Genomic DNA, 24,537 nt, shown 5'->3' with positions numbered 1-24,537 from the left:
TCATTGCATTTTTCGCGCGAAGAATGCGCGAATAATTGGCCGAGAATGCAGGCCTCAATTAAACTCTCGGTCTCCCGCCGGTTTAATTGCGAAATCGTAGCAACGAATTGTTACGATGATATCGTGCGTGAGTTTTCTTGTTTTTTTGATTACTTTTTTACTGCTTGCATCTTAATTAACTTGCTTCCAACGCATCAAAGAGGGTGCATTCCTACGCGCGATTACACGCGACACGATCATCTTAAATTTTTATTGGAAACGGTTAAACAGAGAGGGAATAACATTTGAAAAATTTGAAAATAATTTAATCGTGTATATGCAGTTAAATAATATATCTATTAAATAATGATTTAACAAATTATTATAGCAATCTGTTTCCTGTGATGAAATCGATTAACATGTATTTTGAAGTAGTGCATTAGAAATCGAATTTCAGAAACTTCCATTTCTTTATTAACAGTAAAGTGTGTAAATGGGAAATTATGTGTAAAAATTATTATCAGTATATTGTATTAGTAGCTAAGTTTAGGAATAATATAGGTAGTTAGAGTAAATTTAATCTTATACGTATTGCATTTCTAGACTTGATATTTCCTGTTCAAATAAATCTACTCCCTGATAATTTATTTCTGTGTAACAAGAGAAGATTCATCTTCATTACAGTATGATGTTGATGGTCACAAAACTTTCACCTGTCTCTATTATCCTAAGATTTTAAATCGTAATTATACCTGTTTGTGGTGACCAACTTTCTAAAAGGTATGTAATCCCAAAATCTTCTTCTGAAGCTTTTCCTAAAACCTTAAAAAAAAACGCAGGTAATATTTTTCATCGAAATAAGTTCATCAGGTGATGTATCAATTAAGTTTTGGATATGAATTGCCAAATTTAAGGGCCGTAATAAAATAATTATTTAAAGGCAAAATGATCCAGAAGACACGTCGAGTAATCTTGAACATACATTTACTCAAAAATTAATAAACAATTATTATTTAATTTATTATTATATTATTATTTATTTATATATTTTTATTATTATATTATTTAGCTTAATTATTATTTAATTTATTACTTATTAATACAATAAACAAATATTTAGGGACTAATGATCAATAATAACTGTGAAACCATATTCAATTTGCAATTAAATCCAAACTTCCGAGTGGTCAATGAAAGCAGGAAACATTTGCTTAATCGATAAAATTGGATTCCGTTATCCCCGCCCGGGCTTCTCTCATAAAATTTTCAGAAATTGTTTGCATAAGTTTAAGACTTTATCACGCAATCCTTGTAACGGTAGTATCCTTCGGTGGAAAGATTCCGCAAAAGGCGCGAACAGTTGGTGCGTTAATTGAATTCTCGCATCACGCAATGTTTTACGGCTGAGTGAATTATCCGAGTTATAGTGCAATAATTGAACTAAGGATTTTATAATTTATCGCCGACTATCAGGTAAGATGGCGAACCATTTTAGTTTTTGTCCGGCATGAAATTAAGCTCACGCTCCACGAGTTTATACCCTATCGTCTCGTGACGTTTCGATTTGCGGTGACTTGATGGGCGTGTAATATCCTGGTGCATCAAAATTCCTATTGATACTTATTCTTGTGAAGAATTCGTATACTAAAGAACTTCATAGTGAAGAATTTCGTATCGAATTATGTTACATACTTTCGTATATCGTGGATAGAAAGCGATGAAAATATTTAACATCAAATTGCAAAATACAAAATAATACAAATAATAAGTTAAAAGTACAAATAGAAGGACACGTTATATATATAATACAAATATTGAAACATTTAAGGTTCGTATTTTTCAACTAATTTAATCAATTTTAGTATAAACACATCGAACAAATATATTAGAAGGAACTGAAAGAGAATATGGTAGGAGTCATTCGAGTCAGAATGGTACTGAAGGAAACATGTGGAACGCACGAAGAATCGTTGAACGTCTACAATCATCTCCGAGAATTGTCAGTAGGAATTGCGTGGATGGCATATATGTATGAACATCTCGTGCAGTAGTTTTCAGAGCTGTCGTATGTTGCAACATGTATCGGGGTAAGGATCGTTATCGTAAATTGGATCGCATTCCGGAAATCTTGAAATAGCCGTAAAACGTCGAAACCTGTTTATAGTGATGGGTAGTTCGATGATCGGATGAGATCGAATGAGATCTTACGTCGATGGAAAAATACTCGTCAATTTAGTTCGTTCATTGTATTTCGCTTTCGTTCATATACATTACAAAATGTAAAAGTTATTATGTAGAAACTATTATGGACATGTATGTATGTTTAATGTTGTAGATTTTATACGTTGTAGAATGTGAAAAATATTGAGCAAATAATATTATATAGTACATCATGTACATATATATATTAGGTCGTCCGAAAAGTTTCTTTCGTTTTAGAAGGAAATAATGGAATGCACAACATTTTCCGTTTTATATTATTTTATCGAATTACGTATGATCCATTTTGTTCTACCAAACTAAAGATCATAATGTTCGACAGATTGGGTTTCATGTTTGTATAAAGATGCATTGTTGTAAAAGACGTGTCTGGAAAAGAAAGACACTTTCCGGACAACCTAATACATACAGTAGATACTCAATACATTCTGTAGATAAAGATAAGAAAAAGATGTTATAAAACACACGTCATTGGAAGCATTGTTAAACAAAAAAGTGCTATAACAAAAAAGAAACGTTATACGAAATGAGTGACAGTGGAGTACATTAGTACAAAGTATGAATAGACTAGAAATACTTAAGTAGCAACAGTCAGAATGTAACATAATTAGAGGTGTTCGAAAAGCCAAAAATATAAAAAATCCGATACTGGTATAATACGAGTCGTTTCGGGTCCTGAAAGTATCTCGTAATTCAAGATTGCCCTATTTGAGAGTTATAAAATTATATAGGAAATTATAATATTTCATAATGAAATATTATATCTATCATGTATTTCGTTCTTATTTTTGCTCAGTATTCTAGTTTATATAATTTGAACATTCTCAAGAATTCCAAAAGTCTTGACAATTCCCACTTTCTCGAGAATCCCGAAATTCTCGGGAGTTCCGACTTTCTTAAGAGTTTCGAAATTCCCGGGAATACGAGATACCTTCGGGAAATCGACTCGATCCCGGGAAAAATTCTTGACCCGACTCAACCCGATATCTTCGGGTTATCGCGTAAATCTAATCGTAATATTTCTACAACTTCAACTATAACGCCATTTCAAAATCTTTGTTATTAATTATTTATTAATTATTAATACTCTTTGAAGTTCTCGTTTATTACTCGTTGATATAACTCTTTAACAATGCTTCCAGTGACATACGTTTGTACGGCATTCTTTTCTTATCTTGACCTATGGAATCTACTGATAACGTTTGACTGAAAGAACTGGGTTACACTGTATATTTACTCACTATTGTAGATCCTCAAAATAGATCCCTTAAATATCATTTAAGCGACAGAATGACCTTGAAGTGACCTTGTAACGACCAAATGATTTGGAAATGACCTCTTCAGATGGCCTTAAATATCTCGAGCAACCTTGGAGTTACTGTTAAATAACATTGGCATAATCTTCGTGTGATCTTGAGTAAGCTTCAAATCTTTCTTTAAATCATAACTAAATTCTTTAAATGTTGGAAGATAATTTATGCTTGTTTATTGGTGTGACTTAACGAGTTAAGTGCGATGCCTTATAGTCTCATGAGAATCACTTGAGGAGATTTACGCAGGAAACATCCTCCACGTGACTAGGTCGCGGTTGCTATCTATAGAAAGACTTTCGCCTAGAGACCCAGCAACGGTATCGAGGTAACAACATGAGAATATAATGAAGATGAGAGTATCTCAAATCATATTCGATTATATTGGCAATCTCACGAATACTATATTTTGAAATGATCTGAAAGCAAAAGTTATATTAATATTGTCATTATTAGTACATCAAATCATTCAAATAATTAATGTTTTATAAAATTCATTTTGATAAATTTCTAGCTTACAGCTAGAACTGACAGCTAGAACTAACTTTCTCGTCTGCATTTATACGATAATATACATAAATCATTTGAAAGTACGTCAAATATTTTGTCCAGCAATAAGATTCCTGCTGCATAGTTATTAATTTTATCGCGATAACTTATGGTCGTAAAACGAACAAATAATTACTGGATAGTTAGAAGATTCTTTCCATTCCCTGGGACGAACGCGCGATTAAAAGTAAGATCGCGGCGACACGTTCCACTTTCATTCGTGGCCAGTTGAAAATTCTGTCTTGCGTTGATCAACACCATATTTTTTATAGTAATGTTAACGAGCCGCTGACCCAAATATTCTTCGAAATGAGCGCGTTTCACTTTACTGAAAACGTGCCGAAATAACGTCAGGACGTGTGTATTGAATCGAAAATATCATTAGTATGTTATCCGCCGCTGTTCGATGGTTTTTGATATCGGTTAAATAAGTTTCTGACGAAATGTTTTTGCACTTGCCATCCTTCGCGAGAATAAAGATCAGCAACGAATTGATGATGAGGAGAACCTCGTAGAAACAAAAGGCACCTTCGCGCAGTAATGAGTTTCGATTGGTTCCAAAGGCGAGACGTTTTTCAGCCTTTTTCAAACAGATCTGTCTTCCAATTTTGTGAGCAGAACGAATTACATCGTTTGATCCTTTGAAATAAGAGAGATCGGCAGCCTTGAGGTCTTGACTTGATGATTCTTGTTTCGAAGGTCAATTTTTCTTCTTGACCTTTTTGTACAATTAATCGCAATTAAAGTCATGACAGTGAATCGACAAATTGCAAATTATAAGTTATAGACTTTTTTCTTATAAATTTACAATTTTATACGTACAACTTCGTTCGTTCTACCAACAAACCTGTTGGCATTGTTCAAGAGAATTTGTCGGAATTGTTAACTTGTAATTTATGATTCGTAAAATTTCAAATTTTCATATAAGAATTATTATAGAATTATTGCCTATTAATATATAATAGTATGTAATATGTAATAATATATATTACAGTAGAACTATTGCAGTAAAATGCAAATACGCTCTAGATAATTTGATGCTCCTTGATATCACATACAGACGATGAGGACATTTAATACAACGAAGGAATAAATACTTGATCTTAAAAATTCTTTAATTGCTAGTGCATAGTCAAGTATGGTATACAAATAATAAGATGACATACAGAGTATACTATATTTTTATTAAAATGTAAAAATATGAGTTAAATCGAATATAGCATATTACGACATTTAAGCGTAGGCAACAAGTTACGAGTTTTAACTTGATATTAAAAGCCAAAAAAGAGTGAGAATATAATGAAAAGAATAAATAGCCTGTACATACAATAACGATCACTATAACGGTAACGTTATATGGATACCGGAAGTATAAAACGACTGAGAAGGAATATAATTGGTTCTCACGAAAGGAGCGAACAAGAGAAACGGGTAATTTCAGCCGTGTAAATTGTATTGCTATGTGGTGCTCAAATAGTCTTTCAAACGTTCAGTGAAAGTAACTTGCACTAATCTGTAACGATAACAAAAAGATACGCCTGTATAATTGTAAGCAGTAAGGATGCATGCAAAAAAGGTCTCGTAGTATCACCTTTTTAGTATCACAGGTAATAAAATTCCAACTTACTCTTTACAATTTCTCCGTAGCTTCTGAGCATTTTATTCCAAGTTTGGGCAAGTTTCATTTCAAATGAGGATACAAAGTAAAGGGTTGAAATAAAGAATCATTTTAACTAGAATAATACTTCTATATTAGAAATAACATAGGAAAAATAAGTTTATTTATATCATTTTCTTTAATTAACCCTTGAATTAAGCCTCAAAGAATTAGGTGAAAAGTCATTCTATATTAATCTTTTTTAATATTGTATTACAATACCGTATTTGCAATAATTGAAAACAATGACTCTTCTGCTCTTCGTCAAGAATCGAATAATAATGAAACATTTAATCTTACATTTAAAAAGCACGTGTTGCACAGGTCACTCACTTATGATAGTCTTTAATATTTGCAAATAAAATAAATTACTTATATTTCAATATTAATTTCTATTTTAAATATCATACTTTGCGTACACCTAAGTCATAAACAGCATTCCCAAATTATTTTACTCTCGTCTACAATATATCTATCCACATAGAACGATATATCATTTATATAATAATTCTCCAAATATTTTATTTGGACAATATTTAAGTCAACTTCGTCCAAACGAAACCCGTTTAATTTCACCGATCCACGGAAAACCGTTTCATACTTCTTGATAAATTTTACGAGACGCTGGACGAACACTAAATCTCCCATGGAATCCGATCGAAAGCGTCATTAACATCGCCGGGTTTCTAGTCGCGGGGTTTCGAGCGCATCGATGCGTAAATCAAGAACGAAGGGTTACAATATTCCTTTTACCACTTTAACTTGAACTCGTACGGTCGTACGCGTTCCGACACAACAAGACCTACTCTCTAGCTCAACGTGCACTTGAATACATGTACGCGAATTGTTCACACGCTGGCAATAACCATTCTCTTTATCGAGTTAAGTGGCCGCGGATCGTTTCGCGATCGATTCGTCGTCCGTTTATTTCGATTTCCACGACTGCTTTAAATATCCGCCGCGCCACGATACACAGGCTATCGTTAAGTTTAACAGAGGAAACACCTCACGGCCGCGTTCCAACGATCTTTATGCGGGTTGCACGCGCCGTTTCGGAATGCAGATTCGCCACGAAGGACAATGGAAACGGCGCCAAGTATCTACCAAGCCAAGTACATCGTGACAGTTTACGCGTGCCCCTGACAGTTTCACAGTTGGATATTTATCGAGTGGAAGCTTAAAGAGGATCGTGGGTTTACAAAACGATCGAAATTTGTTGGTTTATCGATTGTCTTCGTGTTCTGGATTGCTTGAAAGGTATTTGAGAATGTTTTGAGAAAGATTTGTCAAAGTAGGGTTGATATGAAGTGTTAGAGTATGGTTGACGAACGAAGTTTAGCTAACGAAAATATTTGAACAGCCAGAAAATTTTTAGGTATATATTGTACGTGTTCTGTAAAATATTTTCAGGTTTCATCGACGCTGTAATCAGACACGAATGATCATGATTATGTTGGTAAAATTTGGAACCAATCTGGAAATATATGTAGAAATTATTAAATATTCATTGCGACTATATATATAGTACAATATCAGTATACAGCATAAACAGTATACAATTATCTTAAGCATATAATATTATTATTTTATTGTTTATTCAAGAATATAGGTCTATCTTAGGTCTATTTAATAAGAGTAAGAATAGTTTACACCTATAGTGAAGCTCTCTGCTTACTAATAAACACTGCAATAGAAACGTAATAGGTACTAAGAATCCTATAAACAGCGATAAGAGTATCCAGAGGGCTCAATACCTTCTCTTGCTTCTCAAGATATCTAAAACCAGTTGCTTCATTGCAAGTTAATCACGTTCTATCTGCAATTTCGTTCTACCGAACGTTGCGTTAAACGTCGAGACGACTGCTCGTTTCTATACAGAATGTCGCCAATTATAGACTACAGCGAGGGTCGTGAATATCTCATAAACTTCCTTGAGTGCCTTATGTGAGAGTGACGAACGCTGATCGTGGGTTTAACTCGAAGACTCGCGCCGTTTGATTCGGAAACGATTGGTCGCTTTCACCCTTCGATTCGTCGCAACAACGCCATTAGAAACACGAGAAAAACGAACCTGAAATACTGCAGAATTTAATATCTTGAACCAGGAAATTTATATACGCGAAAATAAAGAACAGAAATGTAGACGTACTAATTTTTAATTGCTGTGATTTATTTTAATGATCGGTTGTTTGGCCATGATTTAATGAAAATTAATTTTTTGCTAATAAAATTATTTGACGTGTGTAGAAATGATTGTAATGTTTAGAATCTTTTATTTGAGTATACGTTTTATGCAGATACGTTTTATAATAAGGTATTTATAGAAGTAAGCATTTTATTATACCTTATTTTCTACATTCTTTGACGTTCTCCTAACGCTCTGACAATTCAAACAAGATTATAAATTAATTTGTGTGAATTTCAATGTATCTATACACACGATATATTTTTTATTAATGTTAATAAATGAAAGATTAGAAAGTAACATAGTCTCATTTTCTATTCATTGATACTCGTACACATATGAATGTTGATTCGCCCTGTATTTACGAAATTAATGTATCGACATTGATTAAGGCATTACTCTTAACTTTCTAAAATAGTTTAGCTTTCCCAACGTGACATCGAACGATACATAGGTCAATCTTCTATCCTAGTATTTCAAAATGCAGATCTTACCCTCTTTTCTCAACTCGGACCTTATCGAAGGATTCGAAGAGAAAACGTCATCAACCATCTGTTGCCTGAATCATAGTTGTAGACGATGATATTTCGTTTTAATGAAAGCATTTTTCTTTCTTAATGTATAACGAGAGTCAGAAAAATATTCAGGAGAAGTAAATGAAGATTTATGTCCTTTCTATAAAACCACTTGTATTGCGCCTTTTATCATACGAATTTAGTCGTGCATGAAGACAGACAAAGTTAAGATCGCGGTAGAGATGGAACTCAGATTTACATCGAAAGTTACATGCGCGCTAATGACAGCAATCACGGAGAAAACGTCACGCGTCACTTCCAAAGACGAATCAGACGTCATTTTTCATTCGATCATGAGAATTTAATCATAGATGCTTCAAAATATTTCACTTTATCGTCTAGAAAAAGTAACGAAAATTAGTGAGAATATATTTTCCTACGTCATTTTTCATCGGAAGCATCTGTTCAGAAATATTTCATTTGCAAGTTGTTTAGTTTGTAAAAGTTTCACTGGAGCAAGGAAGCTTGAATCATATACTGAATTGTATTAATTCTACGACTGTATCCTCGTTTCTTCACAAATCTTTTAATATTTCATCTAATAACGTTGTTCTATTGAAATTTCCCAATTTTGAAAAGGCTTCGAACAACGGCTACTAACAAAAAGCAAGAGAGGAAGGAGGGAAAAAGGAAAGGAAAAGGAAAGAAAGAAAAGAAAGTATAGAAGTGAGCGGGACAAAATACCTAATTGCACCAACATAATTAAAATAGAAGTTCCAAATTACATTACGGCACAAGTTTCCGAAATAGGCAAGATCTCTAATTTCACCAACACAATCAAGATACAAATTTCAAATTACTCACAGTCACGATAAAACAAATTTATAAAAAACAAAAAAAAAACAAAAAAAGAAAAGAGAGAAGGAAAGACACAACGAAAGAAAGTAAGGAAGCAAGAGGATGAAAAGCAACAATCGCGGTGAAAACGTCACGTGCTGTCGTATCAAGGGTGACGCGGACGACCACCACTCTGTCGGTACTCCCCATGAGTAAAGCTGTAGGCTGAGCCGAAGAAGAGCAAAGGAGGAGGTCGACTGGCCGACTTCTTCCTCCTCTCGAATACGACACGCTTATCCGGCCGTCCGGTTTTCTCGGTCATGGCTCGACGAAGGGGGAACACGCAGGACGAAGCACGCTCGTTCCTACATTATCCCCACGTGAGTCCCGCCAGGCATCGGGCCACGATTCTTCTTCTCCTTTGGCATCTCTCCTTCCACCTGATGAAGACGAGGACCGTGCCCGTTCCGCGGCGGCTGTAACCAGAGGTCGGTGCGCTTCCACGAGCGCACAATTTTTCGTCCCCTGGTGGAACACGCAGCCTCCAGACGTCGTTGTTCCGTGGACGTCGATGAGAAGCGCGATTGAACTTCAAGTAACGTCGATTAATTGCTTCAGAGACTTTATTAGGCTTGAGGAATTGTCGTTGAACCGGAGCACGTTGTTTTTGCTAAAGAACTGCCGGGTGAATGATTGAAAATCGATAAGGGAGGCTGATATTGATGTTCAGTGATTTGTTCTATTTTTTTAATTGATTACTATTAGATATTAGACGTATTAAAGTAAAGATAGTTTATTTAAGCGTATTTAGTACTGAAGAACAGGATTAAAAGAATTGGTGGTGATAGTGAGTGTTGTACTGTGCGTTGGGAAGAGGTGAGAAGACCTTGATGAGAGATCATATGAAGGAATGATGATGACGCGTGGACTATTTTTTATCACGGTGGTAAGAAATTGAAATTTTTGTTATATTATTAATTTTGGTAGTTTTAATGATTCTAAACACGTGTCTTGTCTTGAATGTATGAGAGCATGCCAGACAATTCTACTTTCGCCAATTTGTCAAGAATTAACTAATGTACCATGGCTTTTTAATCGCGAGTAATTTTCATGGACACGATTTCATAAATGATCCTAATATTTTAGTTATGAACATTACAAAAATGGTCTAAGAAAGTTCAAATTAGTCCGAAGCATTCATGTGCAACCAAGTGTTGCCACTTGTTATTGACTTGTAATTAAGTTACTCGGAAATTAAACCCTACATATCCAGTTTGTCCAAATTTATTATTATAAAAATTTTTCAAGTAGTTATTTCATCAGTTTATTTTTTATGTGACTTGATTGCTTTTGATTTTTTCTTTTCTTTTTTCAATTTTCGAGAAAGGTATTAAAATCCGTACATATACAATATAGTTCACACGTTAAATTTTTCAATAAAGATAAAAATGACACGTACGAAGCTATATTGTAACATCTTCGTATCAATCGACAATTAATATTTACAGAGGTAATTAATAATTACCAGAAAACAATCTTCGAAGTAATTGTTCTTGATTAATACATATATATATCACGTTTATATACGTATATAAACCGTAAGGTATCCCGTTAATTAGTTCCTAACGATGAAACACGAAACATGAAACGTCACATCACTGATATGTAACATGTTCAACCAAACATTTCTAAGTTCGTCGACAGGGACTCGAAAGAAGTTTCCGTATTTTCGTGAAGGAAGGATGACTAACACTCTGCGCCTGTGGTTCTCTTCGCGTAAAGTGGAACAATCTTTGCATGGCCTTGATCTGGTAACCAGACGGAATCAGGAAAAGTAAATAGATTCCCTTAATTGCTACGAGTTCCCTCTCACGTGCTGGCGAGTGAAAGATTTATCGACTATTACAAATATGAGATCGTTGGCCGAACGTGCAACTACTCGCGTGTTTTATTTTTTTTCTTTTTTTATCAATAGAGGCAATTGTTCGTTCCTTTTATCATATTTCATCGATCAGTTTGCTTATTCCTTCGGTTTCCCCCTTGTTGGACCCTGAGAATTAGATTGTTCGATAGATAGTTCACTGTACGTGCCTCGTCATCAGTTCCTGTTCGTTTCTGATTGACGAAATCACCTATCATGCGATATAATTTACGTATATTGTAACTCACGTCAGTTACCTTTAACTGATCTTTGTAAAATTCTCGAATGAGACGGTTATTTGAAAGTTTGATTTAACAGATTAATGTATGATCTATTGATCTTCAAAGCAAAGATAAATTGTGTAATGTTGTAAATGGTATAGATATTAGTATATTTAAAATATGTATATAAGAATGTATTTTACAAATTATGTACATCATTGTTCATTAAGGGACTGAGACAGTCAAGAGGAGTAAATTTTTTCAAGAACTCAATCTCAGAAAGAAAGTTACTAATTACCTGAGCATTTTATAATGACAAATTTTTGCTCATTTATGATCCAGCTAATGGTCTCTGGCTTTTAAGGATCTGTAATAAAACATTTGTTATATATATTGCTTATTATTACAGAAAGGCTGTTTTCTAATTGCGACCTTTTTTTTATTAAATAGTATAACTTCATTATTAATATTTTATTATTCTATTAAGTAAAATACTGACACTATTCTTGAAAATGTTAGATTGTAATATATATACACAAATAAAGATAGAAATAGAGCAATTTATGTTGCAATTCAATAATTCACTATCGAAGTTAATTTTTGCAGGTATCTTGAAATTAAAGATTTTCTTAAATATATCGTTATTTGAACAAACCAACAACGTGATTACGGTATTACCTGATTTATGAAAGATCCTCTATCTTTAAAATTACAAGTAATTCCTTTGAACTATAATTATAATTACGTATTAAATTTCACTGAACAGATCTTTTGATTTGATACGTCGGAATAAATCGTACCGGCTTATAATTTGCAACAAGTGTATATCTTCTTAGGACGATAAGCACGGTGAAAGTTCTCGATAATAATCTAAGGTGAAATGTTTTACCTTATGAAATATTTTATGAAAGTTTTGTAACTCGAAGAATTTAACCACGCCAATATTCGTAACGAAAAAGAATAACATCATGTACGAAGGAAATGTTATAAAAAGAAGCTGCTACATGTATTGGTAGAAAGCCAGTCGTATTGTTGTATTTTTTTCCATTCACACGTGAGGTATTAACGTTTCAAGCATTTAAATGAGGCTCCTTCAAAATTTGTGACTCATTATAATATAATATGGTATTCGAAAGTTGTTGATTTCTCAGCTAATTACAGGCAAACGGAATTCACAAGCGCCGATTGTGGATTTTTATGAAAATTTACATTTTTAAAAAAGGATAGATTTTATATCAAAGTAATTACACTCGACGTACATCAACGTCGACACTCGATGTTTTGAGAAAATGTAAATAAATTAATTACTCAACCTAATACGATATAACATTACAGAAATGATATTCTGTAAAACAAAAAGACGAAACCATGTACAGATTCTATTTATATACAATTACGTATATATAATATACAGACACACACGATATTTAGTCCTCCATTCGGAAGATTACGAAGAAGTAAAAAGAAAGATCGCCAGAAATCGAGTAACAAAACACCAGGAAACGTTACACGTGTTTCAAACAAATAATCGTACAACAATGTTACAAAATATCCTGAAAAATCGTACGTTATTGGCTAAGAATTGATGAACACTCGCGATATGAAAAGAAAAAAGGATCACTCAGTGAAATCGTAGTCTTCCTTCTGCTGAGCATCATGGTTACTAGGTCAGCGCTCATTGCAAACAGCAGAGGATATGTTGGAATTTCCACGTTTATGGTTATTTCACGTAGCATAATACCGTCGAGTCTCCACACGTGTTGTTACATCGACCATTTCCTGCAATGGCAACATTAACACAAACACTTCGTATTCGCATTTCTCTTATCTTTCTATGTCAGGAAATCTCGAACACATTGTGATCCGTGTTAGAACTATAGGAACTCGAGAAACGTCCCATAGGGATGGAACAATGGGAATAATAATTTACTGAAACGATAACAATCCGATAACAGTGTTGTAACTGATAAGGATGGCGTTAGTGGAAACTGAGATACACAGTTCAAGGATATCGTTAAGACGTGTGACAGAATGTCGCCTTTGGCTGTGCTAAACTCGACGTCAGACAGAACACAAAGTAGCCAGTTACAGCTTTCTGTAGCTACGAGACCACCCATGATACGATAGCATCTAACTTAATTTGATAAGAAAGAAATCAACTATACAGCTGTCGTTAATAATTACTTCCTGAAGTCACATTGTAATTAGCAATGTTTCGACCACTCGCGGGGAGACGCGATCGTAAGAACACACGTCAACGGGAGTCGTAAATTCCCGTTACGATTAAATAATCGACGCCACGAAATGATCGATCCCCTGATTTCTGTTACGATAATAGGGGTGGTTTAACTGAAATTACACTGAATTAACAGATATAGAATAGTGTTTATTACAACAACGTTATATAANTAAACTGAAAATACTTCTAGAATTACAGAATTCTCTAGGCATGCAATTAGACTGGCAAACATGTGTGAAGACAATGAAGCTGAAAGTTGACGTCTTATGGTGGGTCCGTGGGTCTATTGAGAATCGGGAAGACTGTAGGTTGGCTGTTGGCTGCCAGGTAGCGAGGGCTGGCGTGCAGATGTCCCGCGCGACGTAACAAGCAAAAATTAGCAAAATTTATAACAATCAGCTTAAAGTTAGTGGTTAAGTAATATAGGATAAACTGGAATAAGTTTAATAAATAATTTGTATGAACAAGGATGAAAATGCATATATATATATATAAAATTCACGACTCTTGCCTAAACCATTTTTGTTTGTATTTAGAAACTGTTTTTACCCCTTAGAAAAAAATAATGTGTCAAATACCTTTCCAGGAATTATCTCATGTAAATTTCATTAAAATTGACGTGTTACACTTAAGAGATATATCCTGTTAGTCAGGCGACTCAAAGTAAGAGCGAGAGATTATTAAATTCTCAGAAATATACGGACTCCACTCAAACAATCGTAGATCCATCTTAGGCTAGATCTTATCGATTTTGTCTCAAATTTAGGATAACCATAAGATAGAAACACTGAAATATAGAACAAGATCATGGCGCTTCGATATCATTAAAGAATTCATATTTTAAAAAGTATCCTTCTATTCAAGATTCTGCATCGGGGTGAAAGTTACACAACCATTCATTTAAATTGAAACAGAGAAACCAGGTAAACGTAATAAATGAATTCATTATTCTGACCATTACGCTCGTCATCGATCGCATGATTTACATTTTACTCGATCCAACTATGGCGCGTGAACGCTATTCAATAGAAACTTTCGTTCAATCTCCTAATCGCAGAAAAATCCGTGCATGCGGCTGCACACACCGGCAGTTGCGTTTGCTCGAAACTAATCATGGATGCGGAACAACGTGACTTTCACCCGCGAATTGCGATCGTGTCGTATCTATGTGCATTTTTTATCATTTCCTAGACTGGCGTCGTCCGGAGAAAAAATCACGTAATTTCACCGGACCGACACGTGGTCCGTGTCGTTAAATCCGCTCGGTCGTGTTTTCACGACGATTTCACGACGCGTTACGCGCCGTCACTTTACAACGCCACTTCCGCTGCAAAATAAACGAAATTAACGTTTCTCTATAGCTCGCGCTTCCACCACGCACCAAAGGAGATTTCTTCCGTGATAGCTACACCCACAGAAACGAGAAGCTCGCCCGCACAACGTTTCCCTAGCGATCAATTCCCGCAATCATAATAGAAGAATTGTGCTATTGTGTCCGCCGGGAAATCCTATCGTTGTTACGATTATGAAAGGGAAAGGATTTGTTTCGAATAAAAGATCGTCTAAGCGATAAACTGTGCTGTCTGAGCGAGAAACAAAAAAAAAAAGAAAAATACAGAAGACGGTATACGTGTTCCTGAAAGGAAGCAATGTCTACTTTCATAGTCTAAGAATTTATTGAATTATAATTGTTTAATTAAAGGAAGAGGAAGTTTCCATGGAAAATACAAATTTAAATGATATAGAATTTATTAGATCTATAGAAGAGGAATATTCTATAGAGAATATGAAATTTGCTGAATTAAATTTATTTATAGTAAAAAAAATAGAAATATGTATACGTGGTTTCAAAGGAGGAACGTCTGCTTTCTTTGTTTAAAAGAATTTATTGAATCATAATTATTTAGATAATGTAAAACGAAGCTTCTATAGAAAGTGCACAATTCCTTGAAATAATTTATTAAAATAAAGGGAAGAATTTATGGACAATGTAGAAGTCGCTGAATTAAATCTACTTAAATAGAATGGAAGTCAATGTACGTGTTTCTGGACGATGATTTTCTGTTTTGCCCATTTAAAAAAATCTGCCAAATCATAATTATTTGGATAAAGGAAGATTATCGTTCTTATATAAAACATATAAAATTTATTAAATTAAGTTTAATATTTTGTGTGGGAACGAAGAAGGGAGAATTAATTAGATATTCGAAGATGAAAATAGTCATTGATAATTCGATAGCCAGCTCAAGATATCGAATTTTACATCGAATCAAGGAATTATTATTAACAAGACTTATTTGCCTACTTGTTAGATGAGTATCCGATATTCTCGTTAGGACTATTAATATGGGCATTTCTACTAACTGTGGTTCAGTATCTCGATTAATATTCATGTGTGTGACTAACTATGGAGTAAATTGGTCAGTGAATGGCAATAATCAAACTAATTAAAACTGTACATTTATTGTACAGACATCTGTGTGACATTTTGAAATGTAATTTTAGAATACCATGAATTAAAAAAGAAATATAGCAGGAATTAGTAGGTTTAAATCTTTCTTTAAAATATTTTCAATCTAAATTTAGCTCCTCGTACGTTTAAACTTTCTTTCAAAGCACTTTCTTTTCTCAAACTTCTTCTTTTAAAACTTACAAAAATTTTTAGAACGTTATTTCTTCTCTTTTTGGAAACTGTCTGCATCTAATCATTTAAATATCGCACGAACGAAAGCGAATTCGAGGACGACTTATAGAAAATACGTTTTATCTTGCAAAGTGAAAATATGATTAATAGTTGAAGAAGATTCGTCGAGAATAAATGAAGAATAAGCGTGTCTGAGTTGAGATCTCGCTGACCCAGAATTTTCGGCGGTAATAATAAGTTTACGCGAATACACGGGGTTCGTTTCACTCTCTAGGCAGTCGTGCTACTGTCCTCGATCAACGTCAGCGTTGAGAAGGATTTGAAAGACGACGTGGATCTCAACGATCGTAAAGAAAACAACGAGACGACGGTCACGTCCATCAAGATCAACGACGTCGCATTCAAGAACAGGACGGATAAACTACGGGAGAGTGTGAGTGAAAGAAGTTTCTATTTACTTAAATAACGCTTACACGCCGTGTTAGTCGGGTTAACTGCTGTTAATTTAACGAGCTAAACGTATCGTTAACGTATTAGCGTTGATGAGAACACGAAAACAGACCTGCATGAAACACACCTTGCAGTACGTGCACATCTGTATGTGATTCGGAAAAACTATACCTTGACAATTATAGTCTTCTTTGGAATTTATTGAGATATACATTACATTCTGTAAATTGCTTCTGTCATGTAAAGTTATAAATGTATTATAGTTGCTTTTCAAGGCATTCTTCCTTTTCTTAGTTTGCTGATTTACAAAATTTTTAGAGAAACTGGAAAGCAATATTAGAATGTGTCAAGCATGAGCTATTCAGAAGCCACATTGATCAACCTGGAAAAATTTCAAAATGGAAAGTAGTCCTGTATTTGGGTAGTTGATCAATTTGATTTGTGAAAGTTGCATATTTTTTTGTAAAGGTAAATGACGATTATTCTCTCATTTATTACAATTCTCAACAGCAATTGGAAAAAGTTCGTGCGCTATTGAGTAATGGAAGTCGACAAAATGCCAGCAGGGAACTCATGCTACCGAAAAGCGCGGACATCGCGAAGGTCATATCCGATGATCCCACTGGTGATGAGGGAGGGTTGGAAGAATTACCTGAGGTAAAGATGAAAAGTGTATTATGCTGTTTTGTCATCAATTATTTAATATTTTGATGGTATAAATATATTTTATATAAATTATTCGTTTAATACCATTACGTCTGTTAGATCATTTTGTATTCAGACGTTTCTCTCTATCGTTACAAAATTTCTCAGATTTATAGAAAATATTCAAGATTTGTTTCATTTTTAATATGCATGATTTTTCGTTTTAAGTATATGTTAAATTTATTTCTTCAAACATTAAGTATCCCTTCGTTTGTTGAAAAAAGAACGAAATTGGGAAAATAATAAGGGATATTGAAAAATAACCATCTAAGAAGAAACTAACGCGAGTGACTCAAAAAAGAATAGTACCACTTAATAGAATTATAAAGGATTGTTAGCTCATCCTCGATACCCTTTTTGTATTGTAAAGTTGACCCTATTCCGATCGAGGATGACGTCGCGTCGCGATGATTGCAAAGCTTACTTCTATTGGCAATCACTTTTATGTATTTATTCATCCTGGCAAGTTTCTATACCTAATATAGGAAAGTAAATTATCCTGCATAACCCGTAAATACCAAATAGCAGGCATCGATTTAACTTCAATCACTTTTATGGTTGTACAAGGTTCGACGAACGCTAAAGAAGCAACTTCTGAATCGCTTTGCATTTCCCAGTAAATACGATGTTCTGGGCCCAATATTATTGTATTCAAATAAAAGATTGATGGCTCTTTACCTCGTTATAAGAAAAATTCCTAGAAAGTCATACTTGGAACTCCTTTCTATCGTAAATCATATCGAAATGTACAATTTTGTCACATGCGGCCGTTATTCCGTGCAATTATTGTATTTTCGGACTTCAACTTTCTGTTCGCGCGTTCAACAACATTACGCGCAAAGATCTGTGTAAAACAGGTTTGTTAATACAGGGATTTCTAAAATAATATTCTTTATCCTTCCCTCTTTAAACATCGTCATTTATACAATATGCATAAATTTTTGAAAAAAGTCTTTTATAAATCTTTAAAAATATATAAATCTAAATTAAAAGGTTAAAGCATGAAAACTTGAAACGTGATAATTTCCAAGAAAATGCTTTTCTTTTTTATGACAACATATATTTTTCCCGCGATTACTTTCACGAGTTTCTAATTGGTATGTTTATTATATTACCAGTCGTAATTTCCAGAGAATCTCGGGCAGAGCTATGTATGTAAATTTCTCAAAGGATGCCGCGAAACCTTCCTTACTGAATACTAATTAGCAACCAGGCTAAAATAGCTAACGGACGCTCGAGGAACATATATTGTTAATTATGTGTAATTAAGATTTCTCGACCGATAAATAGAATTTTCTAAAGAATACATGTTCGTTTACTACTGACGAGATAAAGAAATAGCTTAAATAGCCTGTATCAGAGTTCACTGATTATGATAAGTTTCCTTTTTCTCTTTTTATTACAGCCACAAGAATTGAGGATTATAAGACCCAACCTGCGGAAACGACCTGGTTATCGACCTCCTCCAAGAAGACCAACTACTCTAAATCGAAGAAATGTCTATGCAGGTTATTTTTCATACTTTTATTCTATATTTCGTCTTAACAAATTTCGGACAGGATATTGCATGAAACTTTTTGTTTAATACGTTCCTTATTACTTAATAGACTGCGTATGTTTATGTAAATTTACTTTGTTTCACTTACTAAATATTATAATTAGACAATGTTCTAGCGTTTATTGAGAATTTAAAAATTCAGAGATGCACAAAATACGTATATAAAATAGTCATAGTACTTGTTACAATATTTAAGAAAGAAACAAGTCTCCGATGTTCTGTTTCTTCTCAGCTTACAAAAATATAAATCTGTATTTCTTGTGTATTTATGGGAAATTTGAAGATGTAAAAATAAGCATAATATACAAAAATATATAAAATATCCACAATATAATTTCATAGTATAGTTTCATTTCTTTTCTATTCGTAAAAATAAGAATTTACATAAACATTCTTAATCTAATTTTAATGAATGTCTTATCTTGTGTATTTTACCATAAATGCCTAGAAATCATATAACAAAATCGATCTATAATAATTACTTTCCAGATTTATCGAGAACACCGCTAATAAGACCACCCAGACGACCCACAGAAGTAAAACGAGATCCAACAGAAAAAGAATGTACTTTCTTCACGAAGACAGTTTGTCTCGAAGTAGCTGATTACCCACAGTAAGTTTCATGTATTACTATTTTTCTTCTCTTCCCTCCAACAAGTTGCAACGATTGCGCAACTAATTCAGTGTCTCGTATTTAAATTGAACTTTCTCTGATGAACAACAGGGACCATCGTTAATTAAAACGTCGTTTCACGATAGTAAAGACAATTCGCAGGCTCGTTTAACCGAAAGAAAGTGCGCTCGCTTTTCTACGATTCCACGTTCGAATTGTTCATTGCGCAATGCTTATTCGACCTCCGTTTTCTCATAACCATAACCATAAGTTATTTTTTAATTAGGAATTATGGGTATCCAGATAGGGAAGAAAGTCGTGGAAGCAATTGTCAAAACTTTCGTTTCCTTTCTTCCATTTGTTCGCATGATTTCGTTGAATTGTGAGAAAGTTGTTACGAATTAAATTAGAGGAAGAAAAATTCTCATTGAATTTATTATTATGTTTATTATTACGTGGGTTTTAATAGGACGAAATTTTCTTAGCGAGGTGATTACGAGGAGTTTGAGAAGCAACAAGGAGATGGTCGCTGCATTGTTGACTGATTACAAGTCGCAAGATTTTGACGAATCTGCCGAAAGTCTTCCGATTGCATTGCCCCTGGAAAATAAATATGAGAATCGATACGAGAGTAATGAAATTAGGAGGTGAGACTTATAGACATAATAATTATTAATTTTTTAATTAGGGAAGACGAATTAATTCGTCATTTGAATATAACAATTATTTTATTTATGGGTCTTAACTTTTACTCGTTGTGTAATTTTTATTCAAAATAAATTATATCAAATTTATACTGTATAACTAAAACTGATCTAACTAGAATTTGTCTTTGTTAACTCGTAATTCTATAATTATAGGAATTTCTGGTTAAGAAATGACCCGAGTAAAAGGTTTAGTTCTATCGTGCTCCTGTTGAATGGCAACTGGGGCCAACAGCGGTGCTTTGTAGCAACGCGTGGTATCGTGATACAGGATTATATATTTTACATTGAATCATAATATCTGTCGAAGTTTCTTTTTTATAAATCATAATCATTTTTCCTGTAAGATTACTTTCTATTCTATTAAATTAATTCATGTCAATTTTACATCAATTTATCTTAGAAGATCCGATGCAAGTTCATCATTTGAAAATGTCGAAGAAGGTTTCACGTGCCCATCCGTCATCAAATATGCACGACCACAACTAGCTAGAGCCGCTTCCGGTATTTGGAAATACATAATAAACACCGGTGAACACACGCAAACTCTACGAATGGAGAAATGCTCGTAAGTAAAAGACAATCGCAATTAATTCGTATCAAGCGTTACATAAAATCAGCAATCTACCAGAACGTTCCTTCTACTTTACGCTCAAGATTGTCTTTTAGCCACGGTTAAAGTTGAGATTTCCTGCTCGGTTTAAAAGGCAATTCCGTTTACCTCGGCCGCTCGTTCCAATGATTTATTTTTGTAGTTGAATGCAACTGATTCGGTTAACACTTTCCCAGTAAAATTTAGCGGAGGATCTTCTCTCGCGATAGAAATCGAAATTCGATACTTTGTTACAAGTCAGTGAGCAAAATATCTTCTTTGTGGTATTGAAGCTGAATATTCCTTGAAAATAGGAAAATGATACTTTACCACGTTAACAAGACAAATTGAAATACTGCAGAAGAAAATTTCCAGGAAAAAATTATTCGAAATTTCTTACCATTGAACACTCTGACGTTAAATTTCGCTTTCAGAAACCCGCAGTCGAGCTGCTCTTTCATATCAGAGAACTATCGATCTTCTTGCATGCAAGTGTACAATTACCATAGACTTTTAACCTGGGATAATAAATTGGGTCTTCACATGGATATTTTCAAAGTTCCATCTTGCTGTAGTTGCCACGTGCACGGTTACGCTGATATTTTTCCACCTCATCAAAAGGACCCATCACTCACAATTAAAGAATCATTTCCTGGATCTGACTTCGCCACCAGCGATCAAAAAGATGACTTTGAAGAGTCTCCGAAATTAAATTATTTAAACAAGTTCCCTTTCGATTCATCTCTTGGTATGTAAATTGATCAAAGATATAACATTCTTTTTATTTATCGTGAAAGAATTTGAAAGATAAAACGAGTTGAAAATATAAAACAAATTTCTAAAACCTTGCAGGTTCAAGCAATAAAAAACCTACAGTAGAAACTACCCCTAGTAGACCACCGTTTATTCTACCTGTAAGAACAAGACCAAAGAAACCTTCGTCTACAAGTTCAAGGCCATTCGATAAATTGCCTCAGCAACACGCACCGAATACTAGAGCACCAGGATATACTGGACCATTACTGAAAGGTTCTAGACCAAGTAGACCCAATAGGCCACCATATAGAAGAGAATCCACGTCTCATGTTGAGGAACAAACCGAGACTGTGAACAGTACGATTTTAAATAGGTAATCATCAATGATCTTACGTATCATGACATAAAATCAGGAATCTTACGTTTTAAATTAAAAGATCTGAAATTTGGAATTAAATTTGAATCATTTAAAGTTTAAATTTTTTAATCTGGAATTTTGAATTATTTAAAATGTAAAAATCCGAATTTTGCAATTTTTTATTACTTAGAAGTAATAAAAATTTAAATTTTAAATATTGCATTAAATGTGAAAAATCTTGAATTGCATTTAAATGAACTTTTTATTTAAATTTAAGGATGTAAAACCTATAGATGTTTGGACGTTGAATTAAATAAATTTGGAATTGCACAGGTATAGTCAACCATACGATTTGCAAATGGACGCAACGTCAAGGCTACAAAATGGTGGTTTCGACGACGAGTACCAAGAACCGCAGAGGCGAATCAATTATAATTACCACCCGATTATCGACTTTTTCAGACCAGAGGCAATGATGTTACAATCGTCTGAAGATTCGTCGACATCGGATCAAAACGATTCCAATTCGTGGAAACCTTTGATTGCATCTTGAGCGTAATTTTGCTTCTTTTCGGAGTACCTGATCGCTTTCTTTCGTAAGAAATTAAAATTGTCGGATGTTCATCGTGTTTTAACGTTAATCAACCTTGCAAAAACGAAAGTATTATATATATAATAAATATATACGTCGAAAGTAGATACTACAATTCGACTTATTGTTAGTTTCATAGTTTATTTTCTGTACTCGCTCGTACTCGTTGGTGTCCTCCAATTTCGATTAATAAACCGTTTTTATGATGCGTTACGTGAAACAATGATTCATCATGACAAAAATATGACATTTAAGAAATAAAAATGTCGAATACAATTGTAATATGTGATTCATCCTTTGGGTTTATATTTTATGATCATATATAGAAAAATAAATTGAAGGGAGGGTACTAACGCAATACTTACGATAAGTATAACAGCAGCAAATGTTTAACGCCTATAGGAGTATTACAATCATACAGTTGGGCAGGTGCAATTGCAAATACGTTACAATTAAGCAGCGTCGCGCGAACTTTTATATATTTATTATTCTGTACGTGTATTATTTATAAATCATCGTTAATATAATGTCTATTATAAAATATCGCTAGTTGGATATATGTGTTTCGCGAATCATTAAATAAATAATGCAACAGCGACTCGATGATAGTTTCTTGTTCTTAATATTGCACATTCTCTACTAACAAAGATTGCATGCTGTTTCTAAACAGTTCCATTTCTTATTCCACATTTCTCAACTCTTCAATTGTCTTACTAAATAGCTACTTGTCAATCGAATCGTTACTACTTCATAATCGTGAACCATTAAACTGGCATATTCATCAACACAGTATGATACATAAGCATTTTAAATTAAAGAGAAACGTGAATATCGTATTTTTAAATTCATTAAATTTACGCCAAACTGTAGAAATATTTTTTAACACGTTATACAAATATAATAAAATATGTAAACAACATAATATAGACACAGTTTCTGTTATATTTGATAATATTTTATTAATGAACTCTTGAATAAAAATTCTGAGATTAAATTAAGTAATCTCTTGCAATAATATTTAACAATATTCAAGTTGAAATAAATTAAAAATATGTGATATAATAATCAGAAATATGAATCCTCCATTTCTATTATATTTCATGGATCTTTCACGACACATAGGGTATACGAAACCATTCTATTATCCAAACTTCCTGTCGACTTATCCATTACGATAGCGTTAATGCGGCTTAAGCTGCGGCTGACTATCCACAGTCAAGAGCACCGAGCGTTTTGCTTAGCTCACTCGTGTGTAAATCGTTTGTTTCGCTTGCCAAGTTTCTGGCGAGGCAATTAGACTGAGCCTTTCCGCGTCGAGCCGCGAAGCGTGTCGCCCGAGCCACAGTTTTCTCCGCATCGCTACCTCCGGACGAAACATTATCCAGAGCCGCTAATTCTAGAAACGCTGTCGAAGCTAGAATCGGAGATCCACTCCTTTCCCATGGCTCGTAGGTTCCACCGAATCATCTTCAATCTTTATTATTAAAGGAGCGAATTAAAATAAACAAATTGAAATTTTCATATTTCGTATAATTTTCATAACAAAAATCTAATTGTATTTTTGTAACGTTACAGAATATCTTAAAAAGTTAAGATATTAAAATTTGATGGTCGTAGCAAGATTACAAAACCCTTGCCAATCTTTGTCTTCCACGGAGAAAGCCAAACACATGTCAAGATATACATCGTATTGCTGTGAATCTAGCGTCTGACCGATAGAATGCATTCTTATCTAAAAAAATTAGAGAATTTAACGTTGTTCTCTATATGAGCCCCTCGATTACTAACGTAACTCTATAAATTTTAGAATTAAATCCTTGGAATTTGAATCTCGAAGAATGATCTGTAGCCTCCAAAGATTAATAAATACATCAACGTTGACGTTCGATGGAGTTCAAGATTTCGCGTAATAATCACTGGGAACAATTTATT

At 33.8% G+C, this 24,537-nt stretch overlaps 1 protein-coding gene across 2 annotated transcripts; it reads left to right on the top strand.

The window, feature by feature from the left end:
- Nucleotides 1-956: 956 nt before the first annotated feature.
- On the top strand, nt 957-23,488 carry LOC122573954 (neurotrophin 1). 2 transcript variants are annotated; one of them, XM_043740988.1, is made up of 11 exons: nt 957-6,972; nt 9,055-10,198; nt 16,552-16,710; nt 17,238-17,384; nt 18,838-18,940; nt 19,480-19,603; nt 20,089-20,250; nt 20,711-20,875; nt 21,334-21,647; nt 21,752-22,028; nt 22,347-23,488. In XM_043740988.1, the coding sequence occupies exons 2-11, from the start codon at nt 10,163-10,165 to the stop codon at nt 22,564-22,566; spliced, it is 1,707 nt and encodes a 568-aa protein (XP_043596923.1). In that variant the 5' UTR covers nt 957-6,972; nt 9,055-10,162; the 3' UTR covers nt 22,567-23,488. The 2 variants fall into 2 exon arrangements, with proteins under 2 accessions (XP_043596923.1, XP_043596924.1); XM_043740989.1 differs by lacking the exon at nt 9,055-10,198.
- Nucleotides 23,489-24,537: the final 1,049 nt, after the last annotated feature.

This window comes from Bombus pyrosoma, linkage group LG12, assembly GCF_014825855.1.
Source record: "Bombus pyrosoma isolate SC7728 linkage group LG12, ASM1482585v1, whole genome shotgun sequence".
Taxonomy (NCBI): Eukaryota; Metazoa; Arthropoda; class Insecta; order Hymenoptera; family Apidae; genus Bombus; species Bombus pyrosoma.
Note: the sequence above shows the minus strand (reverse complement) of the source record. Positions and strands in the feature narration are given on the sequence as shown.